The 17,765-nt window shown below is 34.8% G+C and overlaps 3 protein-coding genes across 3 annotated transcripts; all 3 read left to right on the plus strand.

Moving 5' to 3' along the window:
- Positions 1-490: 490 nt before the first annotated feature.
- LOC7472306 (F-box/LRR-repeat MAX2 homolog A) lies at positions 491-3,558 on the plus strand. Its single transcript, XM_024581626.2, has 2 exons — positions 491-965; positions 1,124-3,558. Exon 2 carries the CDS (start codon positions 1,341-1,343, stop codon positions 3,420-3,422), a length of 2,082 nt encoding a protein of 693 aa, XP_024437394.1. The 5' UTR covers positions 491-965; positions 1,124-1,340; the 3' UTR covers positions 3,423-3,558.
- A 5,087-nt stretch (positions 3,559-8,645) lies between these two features.
- Positions 8,646-11,353, plus strand: LOC7472305 (low-temperature-induced cysteine proteinase). The gene is made up of 5 exons (XM_002317382.4): positions 8,646-9,414; positions 9,616-9,848; positions 10,020-10,157; positions 10,244-10,756; positions 10,904-11,353. Exons 1-5 carry the CDS (start codon positions 8,928-8,930, stop codon positions 11,045-11,047), a joined length of 1,515 nt encoding a protein of 504 aa, XP_002317418.3. The 5' UTR covers positions 8,646-8,927; the 3' UTR covers positions 11,048-11,353.
- Positions 11,354-13,087: 1,734 nt separating this feature from the next.
- LOC7472304 (low-temperature-induced cysteine proteinase) lies at positions 13,088-17,411 on the plus strand. Its single transcript, XM_002317381.4, has 5 exons — positions 13,088-13,776; positions 15,681-15,916; positions 16,040-16,177; positions 16,257-16,748; positions 16,941-17,411. Exons 1-5 carry the CDS (start codon positions 13,302-13,304, stop codon positions 17,094-17,096), a joined length of 1,497 nt encoding a protein of 498 aa, XP_002317417.2. The 5' UTR covers positions 13,088-13,301; the 3' UTR covers positions 17,097-17,411.
- The last annotated feature ends 354 nt before the right edge of the window (positions 17,412-17,765 follow it).

A 17,765-nucleotide genomic window follows, 5' to 3' on the forward strand; every position in this document is an offset into this window, starting at 1 on the left:
GTTTCCTTTCACCACTAAAATTGGAAGAAAATAATGGATTGTTATCACTTTGCAAAATCTAATCTAATCAAATCCCATCTTCCATCCATCACCCACATCACCAAAAAAAAAATAAAAAAAATTTGTAAGTGTGTGTGTGTGTGTGTGTGTGTGTGTGTGTGTAACCTTAACAAAATAGTTAAGGAACTCAGTAGCTTCGATCCGATTAGAAGGCAGTTGAGAGTTCAATTTATACGGTGTGTAATAGAAGACATGAATGACGTACGATCTTAACCTGTAACGTCGATAATTTATATATTTTCAGAAACAGAAGAGGAAAAAAGAGGACCAGAAATGTCACAGAAAAAAGGCAGGAGGAAGATTTGTTTATTTTTTAAATAAAAAAAAAGGAATAATAAAAGAGGAATGGATAATGATCAATAGGAGCACTGGTCATAGCAAGTGGCAGCCCACCAACCACTAGCTCTCATAAAAACACTATGTCTATACTGTATCTTTGTCTTCAACAATACAGGCCCTCTTTCTCTATCTTTTTCTCATTCTCCAAGGCCACCAGCTTGATCTGCTTCTGTATCGTTATCTCCATCCTCACCATTACACCTCACCATATGTATGCACAAACTTCTCCTCCTCCTCCTTCCGTGCAGGCCACCAGCTCACACCATTGAAGCCTTTCTTCTTTTCTCTCTCTCTCCAAGTTTGAATCCACCACTTTTCCACGCCTGCTGTGTCTTTATCTTCATCCTCAAAATTCCAGTTCACCTATACACACACACATGATACTCTCTCCAACTCCAGGCAACCAGTTCCACTTGAGTGTTTTCATCTTCGATATATTGGCACCTTGTAAGAAATTCTCTATATCTGTGATAATCCGCCTGTCTCTATTCTGGAATCTTTCGTCTTCACCATAGCGCAAGGGTGTAAGAGATGCATCTCCGTTCTCCCTCTCACACCAGGTTTAGGTTTGTCTTTACTTTATCTTCTTTTTCACACCACATAAAAGATTTGAACGTCGTTTATCTCTCTCTCTCTCTCTATCTATCTCTCAACACAAACCACCAATTTGTGTTCTTGAATAATCTAATCTTCTTCAATTTCTTTTTTTCACTCATCTCCTTAGGTAGAAAATCCGGGCTCCCAGTCCCTGCAGCTCCATGTATATATAAAGAACACAATTTCAAGTTGTGTGTGTATAACCATCACCTTCCCACAAAAAAAGATACACTACTCATAATCATCCTTTGTCTCTCGTTATCATTTTATCCATATATAGAGGATCCACAGAAAGAAATACTCCACGTACGTAAGTGGTCACTGATCATGTACATGTAGAAGAAATGGCTAAAAAATTTAACACTAATGTTCATTTCCATGACATACCAGATGCAATCCTTTCCAGTATATTCTCCTTGATAACAGATACACGTAGCCGCAACGCCATGTCCCTTGTGTGCCTTAAATGGCACTTGATAGAGCGCTCTACACGCACTTGTCTCTCTCTTAGAGGCAATATCCGTGACCTCTTTCTTCTCCCAACTTGCTTTAGAGCTGTCTCTAATCTTGATCTCTCATTGGTTTCCCCTTGGGGGCGTCCAATTCTTGATTCCTCACCAAACACTACCCTTCTTGCTCAAGTTCTCCATTGTACCTTTCCCTCTGTTGTAACTCTCACTGTTTATGCAAGAAATCCTTCAATTCTTCATCTTCTTGCTCCTCAATGGCCTAACTTACGCCAGATTAAGCTTGTTCGCTGGCACAAGCGATCTCCAACTACTTTGGGCTCTGATTTTCTTGCATTGTTTGAGCATTGCCATTCACTTGCCTCACTTGATCTCTCGCATTTCTATTGCTGGACAGAAGATTTACCTCCAGCCCTTGAAGCATACCCTTCCATTGCTGCTTCTTTAAGCCATCTTAATATCCTTAATTACACTTCATCTGATCAGGGATTCAAGTCCCATGAGATTCTTGCCATTACCTCTGCATGCCCAAATCTCCGTGAATTTTTAGCAGCCTGTATATTTGACCATAGATACATTGGTTTTGTTGGAGATGAAACCTTGCTATCTCTTGCCACAAATTGTCCTCGCCTTTCTCTTCTTCACCTTGTCGATTCTAGTTCCTTGTCTGCTGCCAGGGGTGATCCAGATAATGATGGATACACGACCGAGGATGCTAGAATCAGACAAACTATGCTAATTGAAATGTTTTCTGCATTGCCATTGCTTGAAGAATTGGTTCTTGATGTTTGCCACAATGTTAGGGATACGTGGGTAGCACTGGAAATGCTTAATTCCAAGTGCCCAAGGCTCAAGTCTTTAAAGTTGGGACAGTTTCACGGAATCTGTAAGGGAATAGATGCACGGCCCGATGGGATTGCACTTTGCAGCAGATTGGAATCATTGTCAATCAAGAACTGTGCTGACTTGACTGATTCTGGTTTGATTTCAATCTCCCTTGGCTGCCCAAGACTCACCAAGTTTGAGGTCCAGGGTTGTAAGAAGATCACGAAATTAGGGATGACAAAACTAGCTTCTATTCTGAGGAAAACTTTAACTGAAGTGAAAATCTCTTGTTGCAAGCATCTCAATACCGTGACCTCGTTGCAGGCATTGGAACCGATCCGAGATTGTCTACAACGATTGCACATAGATTGCGTGTGGGAAATGGTTGAACAATCAGGATCGGAGGCTACCAGTTCAGCTAAATATGATGGATTCAAATGTTCAGACAAGAGACGTGGCATTTGGGAAGACGCAAACTTGAAGAAGAAATACAAGAAGTATAATGACAACGAGAATGGATACGCCTCTAGTAATTGGGCAAAACTGCAGTGTCTTTCACTTTGGATTCCAGTCGGCGAGTTGCTGAATCCATTGGTTTTGGCAGGATTGGATAACTGCCCTATGCTGGAGGAGATACAAATAAAAGTTGAAGGTGACTGTAGGCATCAGTCAAGACTTTCCCCAGATGGTTTCGGTCTCAGCTCCCTTCTATGCTACCCTCGGCTTTCGAAGATGCACATAGACTGTCAAGCTGCAATAGGATATGCTCTTACTGCCCCTTCTGGACATGTGGATTTGAGCCCGTGGGAGAGGTTTTATCTTAATGGGATTGGAAGACTGAACCTGACTGAGCTCAACTATTGGCCTCCACAGGACATTGATTATAATAAAAGGAGCCTATCTCTCCCAGCAGCGGGATTGCTTGCACAGTGTAGGACTATGAGGAAGCTATTTGTTCATGGCACAGCTAATGAACATTTCATGATGTTTCTTTTGAAAGTACAAACTCTCAGAGATGTCCAGTTGAGGGAAGATTATTACCCTGCACCGGAGAATGACAATAGCACAGAGATGAGAATAGACTCTTGCTCTAGATTTGAGGATGCTCTCAACAGGCGTGCGATTCCTGATTGACTAACTGGGAGCTCAGGATTTGTACCCTTGCTGGTTGAATTGTATATATATTAGTCAAACATAATAAAATGTAAAAATTGTGGTAAGTGTGACCTTTCTAAACGAATAATGATCATATTGCGATGTAGTTTTTGAATCGGAGTAGTAATCGTTTTTTATTTAAAAATATATTAAAATAATAATTTTTATTTTTTAAAAATTATTTTTAATATCAAACATATAAAAATATAAAAAAATCAATTTTAAATTAAAAAATTCAAATTTTAGTCTCACAAACAAGCTAAATAAATATAAAAACTCTCAACCATCATGTTCCTTCGACTCTAAACTTATCCTAGAGTACACTTGTCAGATATCCCAAGCCGGACATGGTTATTAACATTTTGCTACTTCAGAAAATGAAAACAAGCTTCGAAATGCCTAGTCCAAACAAGCAACAGTTTTAATACAGTGATCTCCATGTCCGAGGAACAAAGGTTTCTTGACAAGATAAACAGTAAATTAAAGACTAAATTAAAAATCTATAAGGGAGAACCATTCTATGAATGTAATCCAAGCTTCTAAAGTGAAAGAAACCCACTGTGATTATAGTAAAGTATTTGATGAAGCTGGGAAAACTTCATTGGACTTGAGCTCTCTTGACGGATAATATAGGGCTTGAGGTTTAGGTGTTCTCTGCAAATTAAAATAATATTTTAATAGCTAAGTCAATATAGTATTTAAAGGGTGTTTTTTTTTTTATAAAAAAATTATAAAAAGAGTAATTGCAAATATATAGATGTGAATGAGAAGATTCATCTCTCTCTGTTATTTGTTTTATCTTGTTTATATAGCTTACATTAGAAGGAAAAAAAAATGAGTAGCTCATTATGAATTATAGATAACTGAAACAGGTGTAGTCTTTTATTCTTATGCATTATGCTATAAAAAAAGGTGTAGATGAAGCGTAGATGAAGGTGTAGTCTAAACAGTATAACATCCTCCTTGACATATAGGTTGTTCACATGAACAATAATAAACTAGAGAGAAAGAGAAAATAAAAAGACGGTAGAAAGCGAAGAAGAGAGCCAAAAAGTTCAATTGAACTAAGTTTAAAAGGAGTCAAATCGAGCTGAATGTGGGCTCGGTTGTCAAACTGAACCCCAGGTTGGGCTTGGTTTGATAAAGGTCAAATCGAACCTGAAAGAATCAAACCAAGCCCTAAAAGGGCTTCGTTGAAATCAGTTTGACTAGATTCAACTCGAGCACGAGTGGGTCAAACCGAGCCCAAAATAGTCTCAATTGGGTTTGGTTTTCATGGTCAAACCAAGCCCGAGTAGGTCAAATCAAGCCCAATAGGATCGATTGGACGAGGTTTGATTGTGGTCAAACCGAGCCTAAAATGAGCAAATTCAGCCAAAAAAGGCCTAGTTGGGTTCAATTTGACTAGGTCAAATAAAATCCCATGTTGGCCTCAATTTGACTATAGTCAAACAAAGCCTAAAAGAGTCAACCCGACCTAAAAATAGGCTCGGTTTGACTAAAGTCAAATAAAACTCGAAAATGTCAAACCTTGGTTATGGGCTTAACACAAACTCGTATTACATTTTTTTTTTTTTTGAAACCCATATCATCATTTTCCCCTTCTTCTTTTTTTACATTTCTATAAAAAATTTGACTTGTAAATATCAAATTATAATGTGAGTAATGAATTAGCCTTGAACCTACTGCATATAATTGTTTGAAACAACCATTTAAATCCGTTACAACTTCGGTAAAAATTCAACTAGATATAGCTCATTTATTAGGATAAACAGTTAAGGGATCAATGGTCATGATGAAAGAGTTTATAAAGTGTCCAAACCTCTTTAAAATAGCCCTAAATCCAACTAGAATGAGGAGAAAAGAGGAGAGAAATAAAAGAGAGAAATAGTAAAGTGAAAAGAAGTGAGATATCAAAAAAAAAAAAAAAAAAGAGAAAAAGAGTAGTACAAAGAGAAAACAAAAAGGAACATGAGAGGAAAGAAATAAAGAAAGAAAGATGAAAAAATATGGAGAAAGAGAGAAAAGAGGCAATAAGAGCCAAAAAAAAAAATCTAGTAAGATAGAAACAAAAAAAATAAGAGGGAAGGAAATGGAAGAAGGAGAAAAAAGCACCCTAGATTTAAAGTTACAAAAAAGAACCTATTATCCAGACCTCGAGATCAATCTTTGTAAGGATATAACAACAAAAATTCTTAGCTAAAGAGCTTAAAAATCATAGGTATCAACCTTTTTCTTATGACTTACCTCATTATAATGAATAATGAAATCCCTTACTATGTTAATTTCTGAACCTGTGGTACTTTGGTTTGGCTTTGATTTGGTGGGATGCTTCTTTCTCCTAGAAAGTGCATGTCATGAACCCTAGAGTTTTCATGTATATGAACATATGGATCTTAGAAAGAAATGAGGGAAAAAAAGGTTTTCCCATTAAGTCTTCAAGGTTTTGGCTGCATAATGGACCTTTGACAGGTCTGGAAGCAAAAGGTGGTTTTGCCCTTTTTTTTACTCTTCTTGATACCCTTGTACATATGTACTTTTATTAATAACAAGGTTAATTGCCTATTGTTGTTACTAATTTTTGAAGCCCATATAAATAAATAAAAAATACAAAAAAAGAAAAGAGAAAAGAGAAAATATAAAAAAATTGAAAACAATATTGCAAGAAAATAAAAAAGATATATCAATAAGAAGAATATATGAGAACACTCAGGAAATTGCCGAAGACTGGTTGAGAAATATCATAATATACAAGATTGAAAAATTTGATAGTGTATTTTTGACTAATGAAGGCCCTTATTGGTAAACAAAAATCAATTTAAGGAAAAAAATTCAAAATTGGATGTTTAAGGATTCAATTAGAATTTTTTTAATGATTAATTAAATTTATTGATGGTTAATTGCAAGAAAAATTGATTTTTGAAGTCAAATTAGGCTTTAATTGGAAGAAATTATAGTCTAGGGGTTAAATTGTATTTTTTAAGAGTTAATGTGGTCAAATTAGGGGGTTAATTTCATAAATATTGAAGTTTGATGGGCAGTTAGAGACATGATTGAAGAAATCCAAAACTAAGAACAAAATTTAAAAAAAAAACACGTGAATATAGGGGTTTAAATTGATCAAATAAGGGTCAAATTGAAGAAATTGAAAGTTTATTAGTTAATTAAGGGTCAAAATGCACAAATTCAGAACTAAGGACCAAAATGAAAAAAATAGTCAACTTAGATGCTGGAAATTGAGTTTGGTAGGGGTGAAATTGTATGAAATTAAAAGTTTGGCAATTATGGGTGCAATTAAAATGAAATTAAAAAAATATGGACTCAATCAAAATTTGTCAATCCCAAATTAAAAACCTTAAACGACGCGTCATTTAGACTTAATGAAGAAAATGTGAGTGACATGTTGTCCGGTATACTGGCTTTTATTTTGACAGTTTTGGCTGATCGAGTTGGCAACTTCCAACGAATAAATGTGGAGTTACAAATCTTTAAATTGAGCAAGGTTGGATCTAAATGAAAGATATGCATCCCTTCTACCAACTTCAGGTGGTCTCAAGTGACAATGACGTTAAAATTGCTCCAACAAGACCTCAAAAGTAGGTAACTTAGTCAGCCATGAATGAAATATAATTATGCAAGAATTAACCTTCTTTTCATGTATTCACACATAAAGGCTCCTCAATATATTCTTATCAAGGGTTCACAACACTTCTCTTAAGATCAAGAGGTTAGAAATTGATTCAAAACCTTAGCAAAACCCTATAAATACCCCTTTTAAGAAAAAAAAGAGAGAGAGAGAAAATATTAAAGACCAACTTTTTTCCTTTCTTTTATTATTTTTTTTTTATCAACTAATTGATATGGTTAATTAGATTGGATTGTGGTTGCTAGAGATGGCTAAACTCTACTTCCTACATGATAAAATCTCATGTTATTGATCATTCAGGTAATAGAGTCACATGTGGTGTTGAATTCCTCATAATATTTGGATTTATGCTCGATTTATATAGCTCAAACAAGGAAAAAAAACAAATTTTATTGTCAAATTTCATATGTTATGTTATTGTATGTCTTATAAATTGTTACCGTATTTTTTTATTCATTATTGTTTATCTTCTAAACTATTACTGTTTTATTGTTTACGGGTTTCTAATTCATGTATTTTATTTTTTTCAAAACATATACTTATAAAATATTTAGTAATCTAGCACTCTGTTTATTTGAAATTTTATATAACTTAAACAAGGAAAAAAACAATCGTTATTATCAAATTTCATTTGTTATTCTCTATCTTCTAAAGTGTTACTATTTTATTGTTTATGAATTTGTAGTTAATGTATTTTATTTTAGTTTTAAGTAGCACGCTTATAAAATATTTAATAACCTAACACTCTGTTTATCTAAAAATTTCCATGCTCAGTTTTATAAAACTAAAAAAAAAAAATATTGTCAAAATTCATTCATTTCAATTGAATTTATAAGGTAGACAGAAAGAGCTAACATGGCAAGAAGTGTATCGTCTTTTGTTTGTTTCTTCTTCACTTCACTTTCTTGCCTAGTAACCCTCTTTAAAATCACTAACCTAGAGGGAGACAATTATGAAATTGAAATTGAAGGAGTATATCAGACTCACATAGGATTTTGAAAGATCAGCTGGTAGCTAGCATAGGTTTAACATAGAGGAAGGACAAGGATTTAGCAAATGTATATAAATTAACTTTTAAAATCGTATAATTTTACAAGTTCAGCTTGCTACTTTGACAACATTGATATAGACCTTTTTTTCCTAGTCATCTCCCCGGTGGCTAAGTATTTTATATCCTCTCCATTTTCATTTTTTTTTAAAAAAAAGAGGTTCTAGATAGCTTTACAAGAATTTGTTTATGAAGTATTTTAATCATCGAACTTTGTATCAGTGACTTGGTTTCCATGCGACAAAAGTGATAACTGAGCTATCCATCTACCAGTTTATTACGAGACTAGTAGGTAGACCACACACACAAAGATATATATATATATATATATAAAGACATTTTATAAAGATTTATGCAGGGGGGAGATTGACTGGTAGATGTCTCAAGGCTCTCATCAGGTGCACTACTCGTAAGTCAAGGGATGTGAATAGCAGATGAGCACCATACCATACCCTAAATAGTTTGTTGATTCAACAAAGATACGTGCAAATTATTTAATGATAACGTCTTTGTTTGCTCCGTCCATATTCTTAAAGCCCTAATATGCACAATCTTACTACCAAAACACCCTCTACAGTTCTTATGATTTGATCACTTCAGAAAGTCCCTTTAAAAGTTCAGATTATGCCTTAATTCTTCAACTTTTAATGCAAACAGCAGAAAATGAGAAATGAGGGCATTTTAGTGGCCTGACTGGTAGGCTTGATCAAAATATAGTTTCCCACCTTCTACATTTTCCATATAAATTACAAAGTAGACAGATCAAATTAAATAATCACTGGTGTCAGAAATGGATTCTAAGAAATCTCAAATGTCTTTGATAATTTTCTTGCTTCTAGCTTTACTGACATGCTTGTCTTCTAGCCTCCCTGGCGAGCACCCCATTGTTGTCAATGACTTTAGCGAGCTTGTTTCGGAGGAAAGCATCATTGAAATCTTTCAACAATGGAGAGATAGGCATCAGAAGGTGTACGAACATGCAGCAGAGTCGGAGAAGAGGTACCGGAATTTTAAGAGGAACTTGAAATATATAATCGAGAAAGCTGGAAAGAAAACAGCAGCTTTGGGGCATAGCGTGGGATTGAACAAGTTTGCGGACTTGAGCAATGAGGAGTTCAAGGAGCTTTATTTGTCAAAGGTGAAGAAACCCATCAACATAAAAAGGAGCACTGCAAGAGACTGGAGGCAGAGAAACTTGCAGACGTGTGATGCACCTTCCAGCCTTGATTGGAGGAAGAAGGGAGTGGTCACTGCTGTCAAGGACCAAGGAGACTGTGGTAAGTTTCGTCGTCTACTCTTACAGTGAGTAAATTAACCTAAACTATTCAAAAATATCCGGAAATTAACCAAACCAAATTGTTTTTTGAACTTATTAGATAATTTTGGTTAATTTATTTTTAAAAAAAATCAGGATGACTTTACCTGCAATTGTGTGAGAAAACAATAATGTGGATTCGCTGCTCATGAAATGTTCACAGGAAGTTGTTGGTCATTCTCTACCACCGGCGCCATAGAAGGAATAAATGCCATTGTCACTGGTGACCTAATCAGCCTCTCAGAACAAGAGCTTGTTGATTGTGATACAACCAATTATGGGTGTGAAGGAGGCTACATGGACTATGCTTTTGAATGGGTTATCAATAATGGTGGGATTGACACCGAAGCTAATTATCCGTACACCGGTGTTGATGGTACCTGCAACACAACCAAGGTTTGGTCCCTCTCATTAGTATAACCCCTTGATTAATTCTAATTTATACTGAATATGTTGAATTTACAAGATTAAGAACTTCCTTATCCTAGAGCATGGAGATGAATGTTCTCTTTTCAAGAAAATTTACAAAAAAAAAAAACCTCATTAATGGTGTTTCTATTTGATTAGGAGGAAATAAAAGTTGTATCCATCGACGGGTATACAGATGTAGATGAAACGGACAGTGCCCTCTTGTGTGCTACTGTGCAACAACCCATCAGTGTTGGCATGGATGGTTCTGCGCTAGATTTCCAGCTATATACTGGTGTAAGCATCTCTGATTCTCTTGCATGGTTGGAACTTCAGATCGTTGTAAGAAAGTGTTGTTTATTAGATTGTTGTGACATGAACAGGGAATCTATGATGGTGACTGCTCTGATGATCCGAACGACATTGATCATGCTGTTTTGATAGTCGGTTATGGTTCAGAAAATGGTGAAGATTATTGGATAGTGAAGAATTCATGGGGCACGGAGTGGGGAATGGAAGGGTATTTTTATATAAAGAGGAACACTGATTTACCATATGGTGTTTGTGCAATCAATGCCGAGGCCTCATATCCAACCAAAGAATCTTCTTCTCCATCTCCAACTAGCCCCCCATCGCCACCATCACCTCTGTCTCCGCCGCCGCCGCCGCCGCCGCCAACACCGGTGCCACCGCCCCCTTGTCCTCAACCAAGTGACTGTGGAGACTTCGCCTACTGCCCGAGTGACGAGACTTGCTGTTGCATTCTCAAGGTCTTTGACTACTGCATTGTCTACGGTTGCTGTCAATATGAGAATGCTGTCTGCTGCGCCGACTCCGTATACTGCTGTCCTAGTGATTACCCCATTTGTGACGTCGAAGAAGGGCTCTGCCTCAAGGTAAGAAATTCTAATCTTGCAGCAAAAATGATAGATGTCAAGCTATCAAAATTCAGATTCTTTAAGTCGTTTGTCCAAATTTTATAAAATTTTATGGCATAAAGGGAAGGTGTTTAATGGGAAATTTCACGCGTGTGTGTGTGACAGAGCCAAGGAGATTACCTGGGAGTGCCTGCAAGCAAGCGACATATGGCTAAGCACAAGTTTCCATGGACTAAGTTAGAGGAAAAAACGACAACAGACCGGCATGCTCTCCGGTGGAAGAGGAACCCCTTCGATGCAATGCGCTGAAACACACGCATGGAGTAGAATTTGAGATCCCTTGATCTTTGCCGTTTCATGTTCTTCACAGGCAGGCATTCCTGCTATGAAGATTTATTTATTTTACTGGACAATTATTTATGTACGCAACAGCCAGCGGTTAAAAGCAGAAAAAAATTACAGGGGACATTAATGTTCCTTTTTCATCACAACTCTGCTTTGTTTTCTGTGGCTTTAGCTTCATTTTCCATTTATAGACTCTCTTTTTCCGGATTTGATCAGCTTTTTGCTATTTATCTTCTTTTTTTTCAATAAATTGGGTAAATAGTTAAAGTCTTCCTTATTTATTCAAGTAAGGTTTTAATATATCTTTACATTTTTTATTGCGTCCATAATGTCCCTATATAATATCAAGATTGACGAAGTTATATTTTTCATTTGGAGACTGTCCTTGAGATTTGTAAAGATATAAGAGGAAAAAAAATTCAAAATTACTCAACCATAATCTTTTTTAAAAAAAAAATTATATTCGTTTATTATTCAAGAGAAATGTTCAATATAAAAATATTATTATGTTAATATGAATGTAAGAACTTGATTGAATGATATATTTGAGAGGGAAATTGTAAACTCAATTATAACATATCAGATACTTACTTATAAATTTGAAAAGGATAGATAAAGTTATTTATCTAAATATAAAAGTATAATTGCTAGAGGTAGATCTGAAAAAAAGATCTCAATCACTAAATCAATCCTATGAGTCAATGATATATTATATTAAAATTAATTTAGCATGTTGAATTTAAACATGCTTCGCTTTCAACACAATTTTTAGCCTTGATTTTAATATAATTTTTAATTAATTAAAAAATCTAATTAAAAACTTAAAGAATTAAAAGTTTGAATTAACAAACATAATTCCAATATTCAAAATACAAAACAAACTTAAAGTTTCAAATGTGCAAATGAGACCACCATAATTAAAAATAAAAAAAAATTCTTTCAATTTTAGGTATTATTATTATTATTATTATTATTATTATTATTATTATTATTATTATTATTGACTTAGTTAATTATGTGTGAATCAAGTCACTCAAGAAAATGAAATTTTGACCTGGGTTTTTTCGAGTTAAAATCTTGATCAAATTAATTAGTAACCCGACCAGGCTCCAAGTCTCAAATTTTCCAAAACAGCACACAAGCTGGTGAGCACGAGTTGTACAAGGTTAGTTGAATCCACTCAATTTGCAAAACATTGTGGCTGAAATGTTCAAACTGTGTCAAACTGTTGAGTTATTTGGGATTGTTATGCTTTTTAAAATAATTTTTTAATTGAAAATATATTAAAATAATATTTTAGATTTTTTTATGTGAGCATATTAAAATTATAAAAAAATATTAATTTAATATTTTTTAAAATAAAAAATATTTTAAAAAAATAAATAGAAAAAATGATACGACACTAGACTAAGCCCGTTATCATACAATAGAGGCATCGAAAAAGGCACGTAGTACTGCAGGAATGCCACTTCCATGGAATTCTTCTCATGTTAAGCATCATCAGTTGAGTTTCCATGTGTTTTTTTCTCCATGTTTTCTGGTTTAATTATTGATTACACAAACACTGTATATTTGTTGTAATAGGACTGTCTCCTGATTAATCTCTCTATGTACTGTAGTACTAATTTTTTATTTTATTTTTTTATATATTTTTTTTTTAGTTTAAAATGGGTGTTCAGGCCAGCTTGCGCGCACCTCGACTAATCCCACGGGTCCTGAAGTTAACGACTATGTAAGTCTCCAGTAGCCATCATATGAGTAACTACAGGGCTCGAACCTGAAACAAAAAAAAAACAAATTTCTTGATCCCAAACTTTTACCACTAGCCACCACGTATCTAAAGATTTTTTCTTATATCTTGAACAACTACTAGCTAGTAGTAATTTTGATTGATTTCTACACGTGCGCGTATAAATATATCATCGTGGTTCCTGCTATTTGTTCCTTTGTAAGTCTCCATTTTGCCCAAGTCCTAACAACCAAACTATCCTCTGCGGTTCCTGCTATTTGTTCATTTCAAGTGTCATTTTGGTCACTTCAAAATGCAGATTTTGCTTTCCACTTTCTTCCATTTTTATTAACAGCAGAAAACAAGAAATGATGAAGATGTTGTGTTGAGCATGCTGACTGTTAGTTAGGCACTCTTTTCCCAGGCTTTAGCTGTATAAATCAGAACGTAGATTGCTCTAGAAATCAGTGGCAGCCCAGTTTCTGATAAATGGAATCCCAGAAACAACAACTGACCCTTTTCATATTTTTGCTCCTAGCTCCACTGGCATGCCTCTCTTCCGGCCTCCCTGGCGAGTACTCCACAGTGAGCAACGACCTTCACGAGGGTCTTACAGAGGAAGGCATCACTGAAGTCTTTAAACTATGGAAAGAGAAGCACCAGAAGGTGTACAAGCACGCAGAGGAGGCAGAAAGGAGGATCGGAAACTTTAAAAGGAACTTGAAATATATAATTGAGAAGAACGGGAAGAGAAAATCAGGTTTGGAGCATAAGGTGGGACTGAATAAGTTTGCTGATTTGAGCAATGAGGAGTTCAGGGAAATGTATTTGTCGAAGGTGAAAAAACCCATCACCATTGAAGAGAAGAGGAAGCACAGACACTTGCAAACGTGCGATGCTCCTTCTAGCTTGGATTGGAGGAACAAGGGGGTTGTCACTGCTGTTAAGGACCAAGGCGACTGTGGTAATTCTCTGTTTCTTTAGATTATGCATCGCATTCTTTAATTTATTTACTCAGTAACAAATAAATAACTAATAACTTTATATTGGCTATCGTCAATTTTATTAAAAATTTAATTTGATTCAATGAACGAAACAACCTTCCTAACATTAATCTAAATTTTATTCTATATCAATTTTAAATCAAATTTTATAACTATATACTCACTTCTTAGAGTAGTAGCCTCTTCTAATTATTATAAAATCTAGCATGACTGAACAGATTAATCCGAAATTTAATTAAATCAAAAACTAAATTAGATCTAATTAAAAATTTGATTTAATTCAATGACCGAATCAACTTTCCTAACATTAACCTAAATTTTATTCTATATCAATTTTAAATCAAATTTTATAACTATGTACTCACTTCATAGAGTAGCAGCTTCTTCTAATTATTATAAAATCCGGCATGACTCAACTGAATAAATTAGTTTAAGTTGGAAATAAAAACTTAATTGATCCGATTAAAAATTTGATTTGATTCAATGACCGAATCAACCTACCTAACATTAACTTAAATATTTTGCCATATCAATTTTAAATTAAATTTTATAATTATGTACTCACTTCTTAGAGTAGCGAATTCTAGAAAAATAACCAAACAAGGAGAAAATCTTATATAACAATTTAAAATTGCCCCATTGTACCTAATACAATGTTAATTAGAATAAGAAAAAGTCTATACAAACACAAAAAGTTATAAATCTTACTAAGTAAGTGACAGATAAGGTATGATGTTATGCAAGTGATTTATAAAATCATTATTATATTGTCTATGATTTGTATCTATAACTATTCTTATTTTGTATTCATACTCCTAAAACAAATTATATTTTAGTCACTCATCACTTATTTTTCTGATCCTATTTGTAATTCTTTTATTATTAATTTTTTCAAAAATCATTTCCAAAATTTAATAAAAGTAAAATTTATACTTCATTTTTATTTCCATAACTTTTCCATCATAATCATACAATACTCTAAAAATTATTTTTAATCAATGTTGCAGTTTTTATATTTTTCATTTTATCACTTCTTTCTGTTGAAAAAGGAGGAGATGTATATTTCAATGGTGTTTGACACTGTGGTTGAAAATTACTATGTTAATATTAAAAAAAATTAAAAATTAAAAAAATATTATTTTAATATATTTTAAAATAAAAATTATTTTAAAAAACAATTAATAAAGATCTGCTTCGTCTACTTACCTTTAAGTTGTTTTGTTGTGCTGTTCTGGTCGGTGATGTAAAAGTCTTAAGCCCCCATTCTCCGTTGACTGGTAGGTAGGGGCGTCGTGCCAAATATTAAATAAATGTCAAAGATTTACTAGGAAAAAAAATAGGATTTGTTGCTTTGGTGTGGCTTGTGTTCGGCCTCGTATACATTTCAAGTCCCTAGGCATAATTCTCTTATCTAACGAGAAGGGTGGACTTCTTGGTAACCAATTTAGGATGTCTGTCATTTTTTGAAAAATATTATGCATATATATTTCAGAAAAACATGTTTCTTAGTTGACAAAAAAAAAATACTTTGTTTTTTAAAACAATAATTGCTCATTACTTTACTATATTTATCATGTAATTTATAAAACTATAATGCTACTAGACATCATCAATGAAAGAGCCAAAAGAAAAAAAAACACAAGCAATTTAGCTTTTCTTCCCTGATGAAATAGCCAAATAAAAAACCAAAATTTCTTCTTCTTTTTTTATGAAAAGTCACTCAATCTTAGTTCCAGTTAATAGCTCCTCCGCCTTCCTCGTGTAAAATTGTAGTTCCCGAAGTATGGAGTCTTTGATGTCTAAAAGGATAGATTATCAAACGTTTTTCACTTTACAAATGTGCGTTCCCGGTTTTTGTTCACAGGAAGTTGTTGGTCATTCTCTACAACTGGGGCCATAGAAGCAATAAACGCCATTGTCACTGGAGACCTAATTAGCCTTTCAGAACAGGAACTGGTGGATTGTGATACAACCAATAATTATGGGTGTGAAGGAGGCGACATGGACTCCGCGTTCCAATGGGTTATAGGCAATGGTGGGATTGATACAGAAGCTGATTATCCTTATACGGGTGTTGATGGCACCTGCAACACAGCAAAGGTTTTGCTCCTCTGTATACATAACCACTCCTTAATGTTAATTCAGAGTCAAATTATTTTGTTTTTGGAAAGGAAAATTATCATATCTCGTCTCTGTCTTATTATGGCGCTTCTGTTTGATTAGGAGGAAAAGAAAGTGGTATCCATTGAAGGGTATGTAGATGTAGATCCATCAGATAGTGCCCTCCTTTGTGCTACTGTGCAACAACCCATCAGTGTTGGTATGGATGGTTCTGCGCTAGATTTCCAGCTATATACTGGTGTAAGCATCTCTTCTCTTTCATGGAACTTCGGATCGTTGTTAAAAAGTGTTGTTTATTAGATTGTTGTGACATGATCAGGGAATCTATGACGGTGACTGCTCTGGTGATCCGAACGACATTGATCATGCTATTCTGATAGTCGGTTATGGTTCAGAAAATGATGAAGATTATTGGATAGTGAAGAATTCATGGGGCACGGAGTGGGGAATGGAAGGTTATTTTTATATAAGAAGAAACACTAGTAAACCTTATGGTGTTTGTGCAATCAACGCCGACGCCTCTTATCCGACAAAAGTGCCTTCGCCACCGTCACCACCTTCGCCGCCGCCGCCGCCATCGCCACCGCCACCACCACCATCGCCACCTCCTCCCTGCCCTCAACCAAGTGACTGTGGAGACTCCTCCTTCTGCCCGAGTGATGAGACATGTTGTTGCATTCTTAAGCTTTTCAGTTCCTGCATAATCTATGGTTGCTGCCCATATGAGAATGCTGTTTGCTGCGCTGAATCTACATACTGCTGCCCTAGTGATTACCCGATTTGTGATGTCGATGATGGGCTCTGCCTCAGGGTAAGATTTCAAACAGACCTTTAGAATGCTTGAAGATACAGAAGCAAGAGTGTCACAGGGACAGATCTTTAGCTCAAAATTTCAGCTCCTATAAGGCATAAAAATTAAGCTATTAGTTCAAGGTCTTAGAAATCATTAAGCCATGGTTTTTAAATCTCATGGGAATTTGACTAACCTGTTTATGCATGACAGGGCCAGGGAGATCACCTTGGAGTGGCTGCGCGCAGGCGACACATGGCTAACTACAAGTTTCCATGGACAAAGTTTGAGGAGATAAAGGAAACAAAGCAACCTGTTCTCCAATGGAAGAGGAGCCTTCGCTGCAATGCGCTGAATTACATGGAATAGAATTCGTAATCCTTCAGCCAAATCAATGTTGTCATTACTCTCAATTAGCACTTGTTTTTCTTCCAAGTAGGGCATTTGGCCATCCATGCTCTGCCCAACATCAGTGGACGACGATGAGTGTTGCAGGCTATATAAAGCAGAACGAATAAGACAAGGGAAATTGAGATTGGAGTTTCTTTGAATCTTTATAGAGACAACAATTTTTTATTTTTCCTTGCAGACTTTCCGTTATTTATCGTGGCTTGTAATTTTATTTTCAAGCCATGTTCAGTATTGTTATGTTAGTCCTTTTAATTTAGTTCCTGAGATTTAACATGCTTTAAAATTGCATTTTGTCTCAATTTTGAACAGCTAACTTTCTCTACCATTAGCCCCAGGATTTTCCTAGATTGTTGAAAGATTTTTTAACAAAACAAAAAACAAGAGAAGGGGGGAAGAAAAAAAATATAATTCTATAAACTAATAACCATTTTACATGAAAAATTAAGCTACAAGGTAAAATCTTAAAATATAATTTATATAATTTTTTAACATATCCTCTCAAATAAAAATTATTTAAACTTAAAATTTATATACATTCATATTAATTTGTGCTTAATTTTTATCAAATAAAATAAAAATGATAAGATTTGAACAAGTGACCACTTGGTTAATAAAATTTTGATATCA

The sequence above is a fragment of the Populus trichocarpa genome, chromosome 11 (genome assembly GCF_000002775.5).
Source record: "Populus trichocarpa isolate Nisqually-1 chromosome 11, P.trichocarpa_v4.1, whole genome shotgun sequence".
Taxonomy (NCBI): Eukaryota; Viridiplantae; Streptophyta; class Magnoliopsida; order Malpighiales; family Salicaceae; genus Populus; species Populus trichocarpa.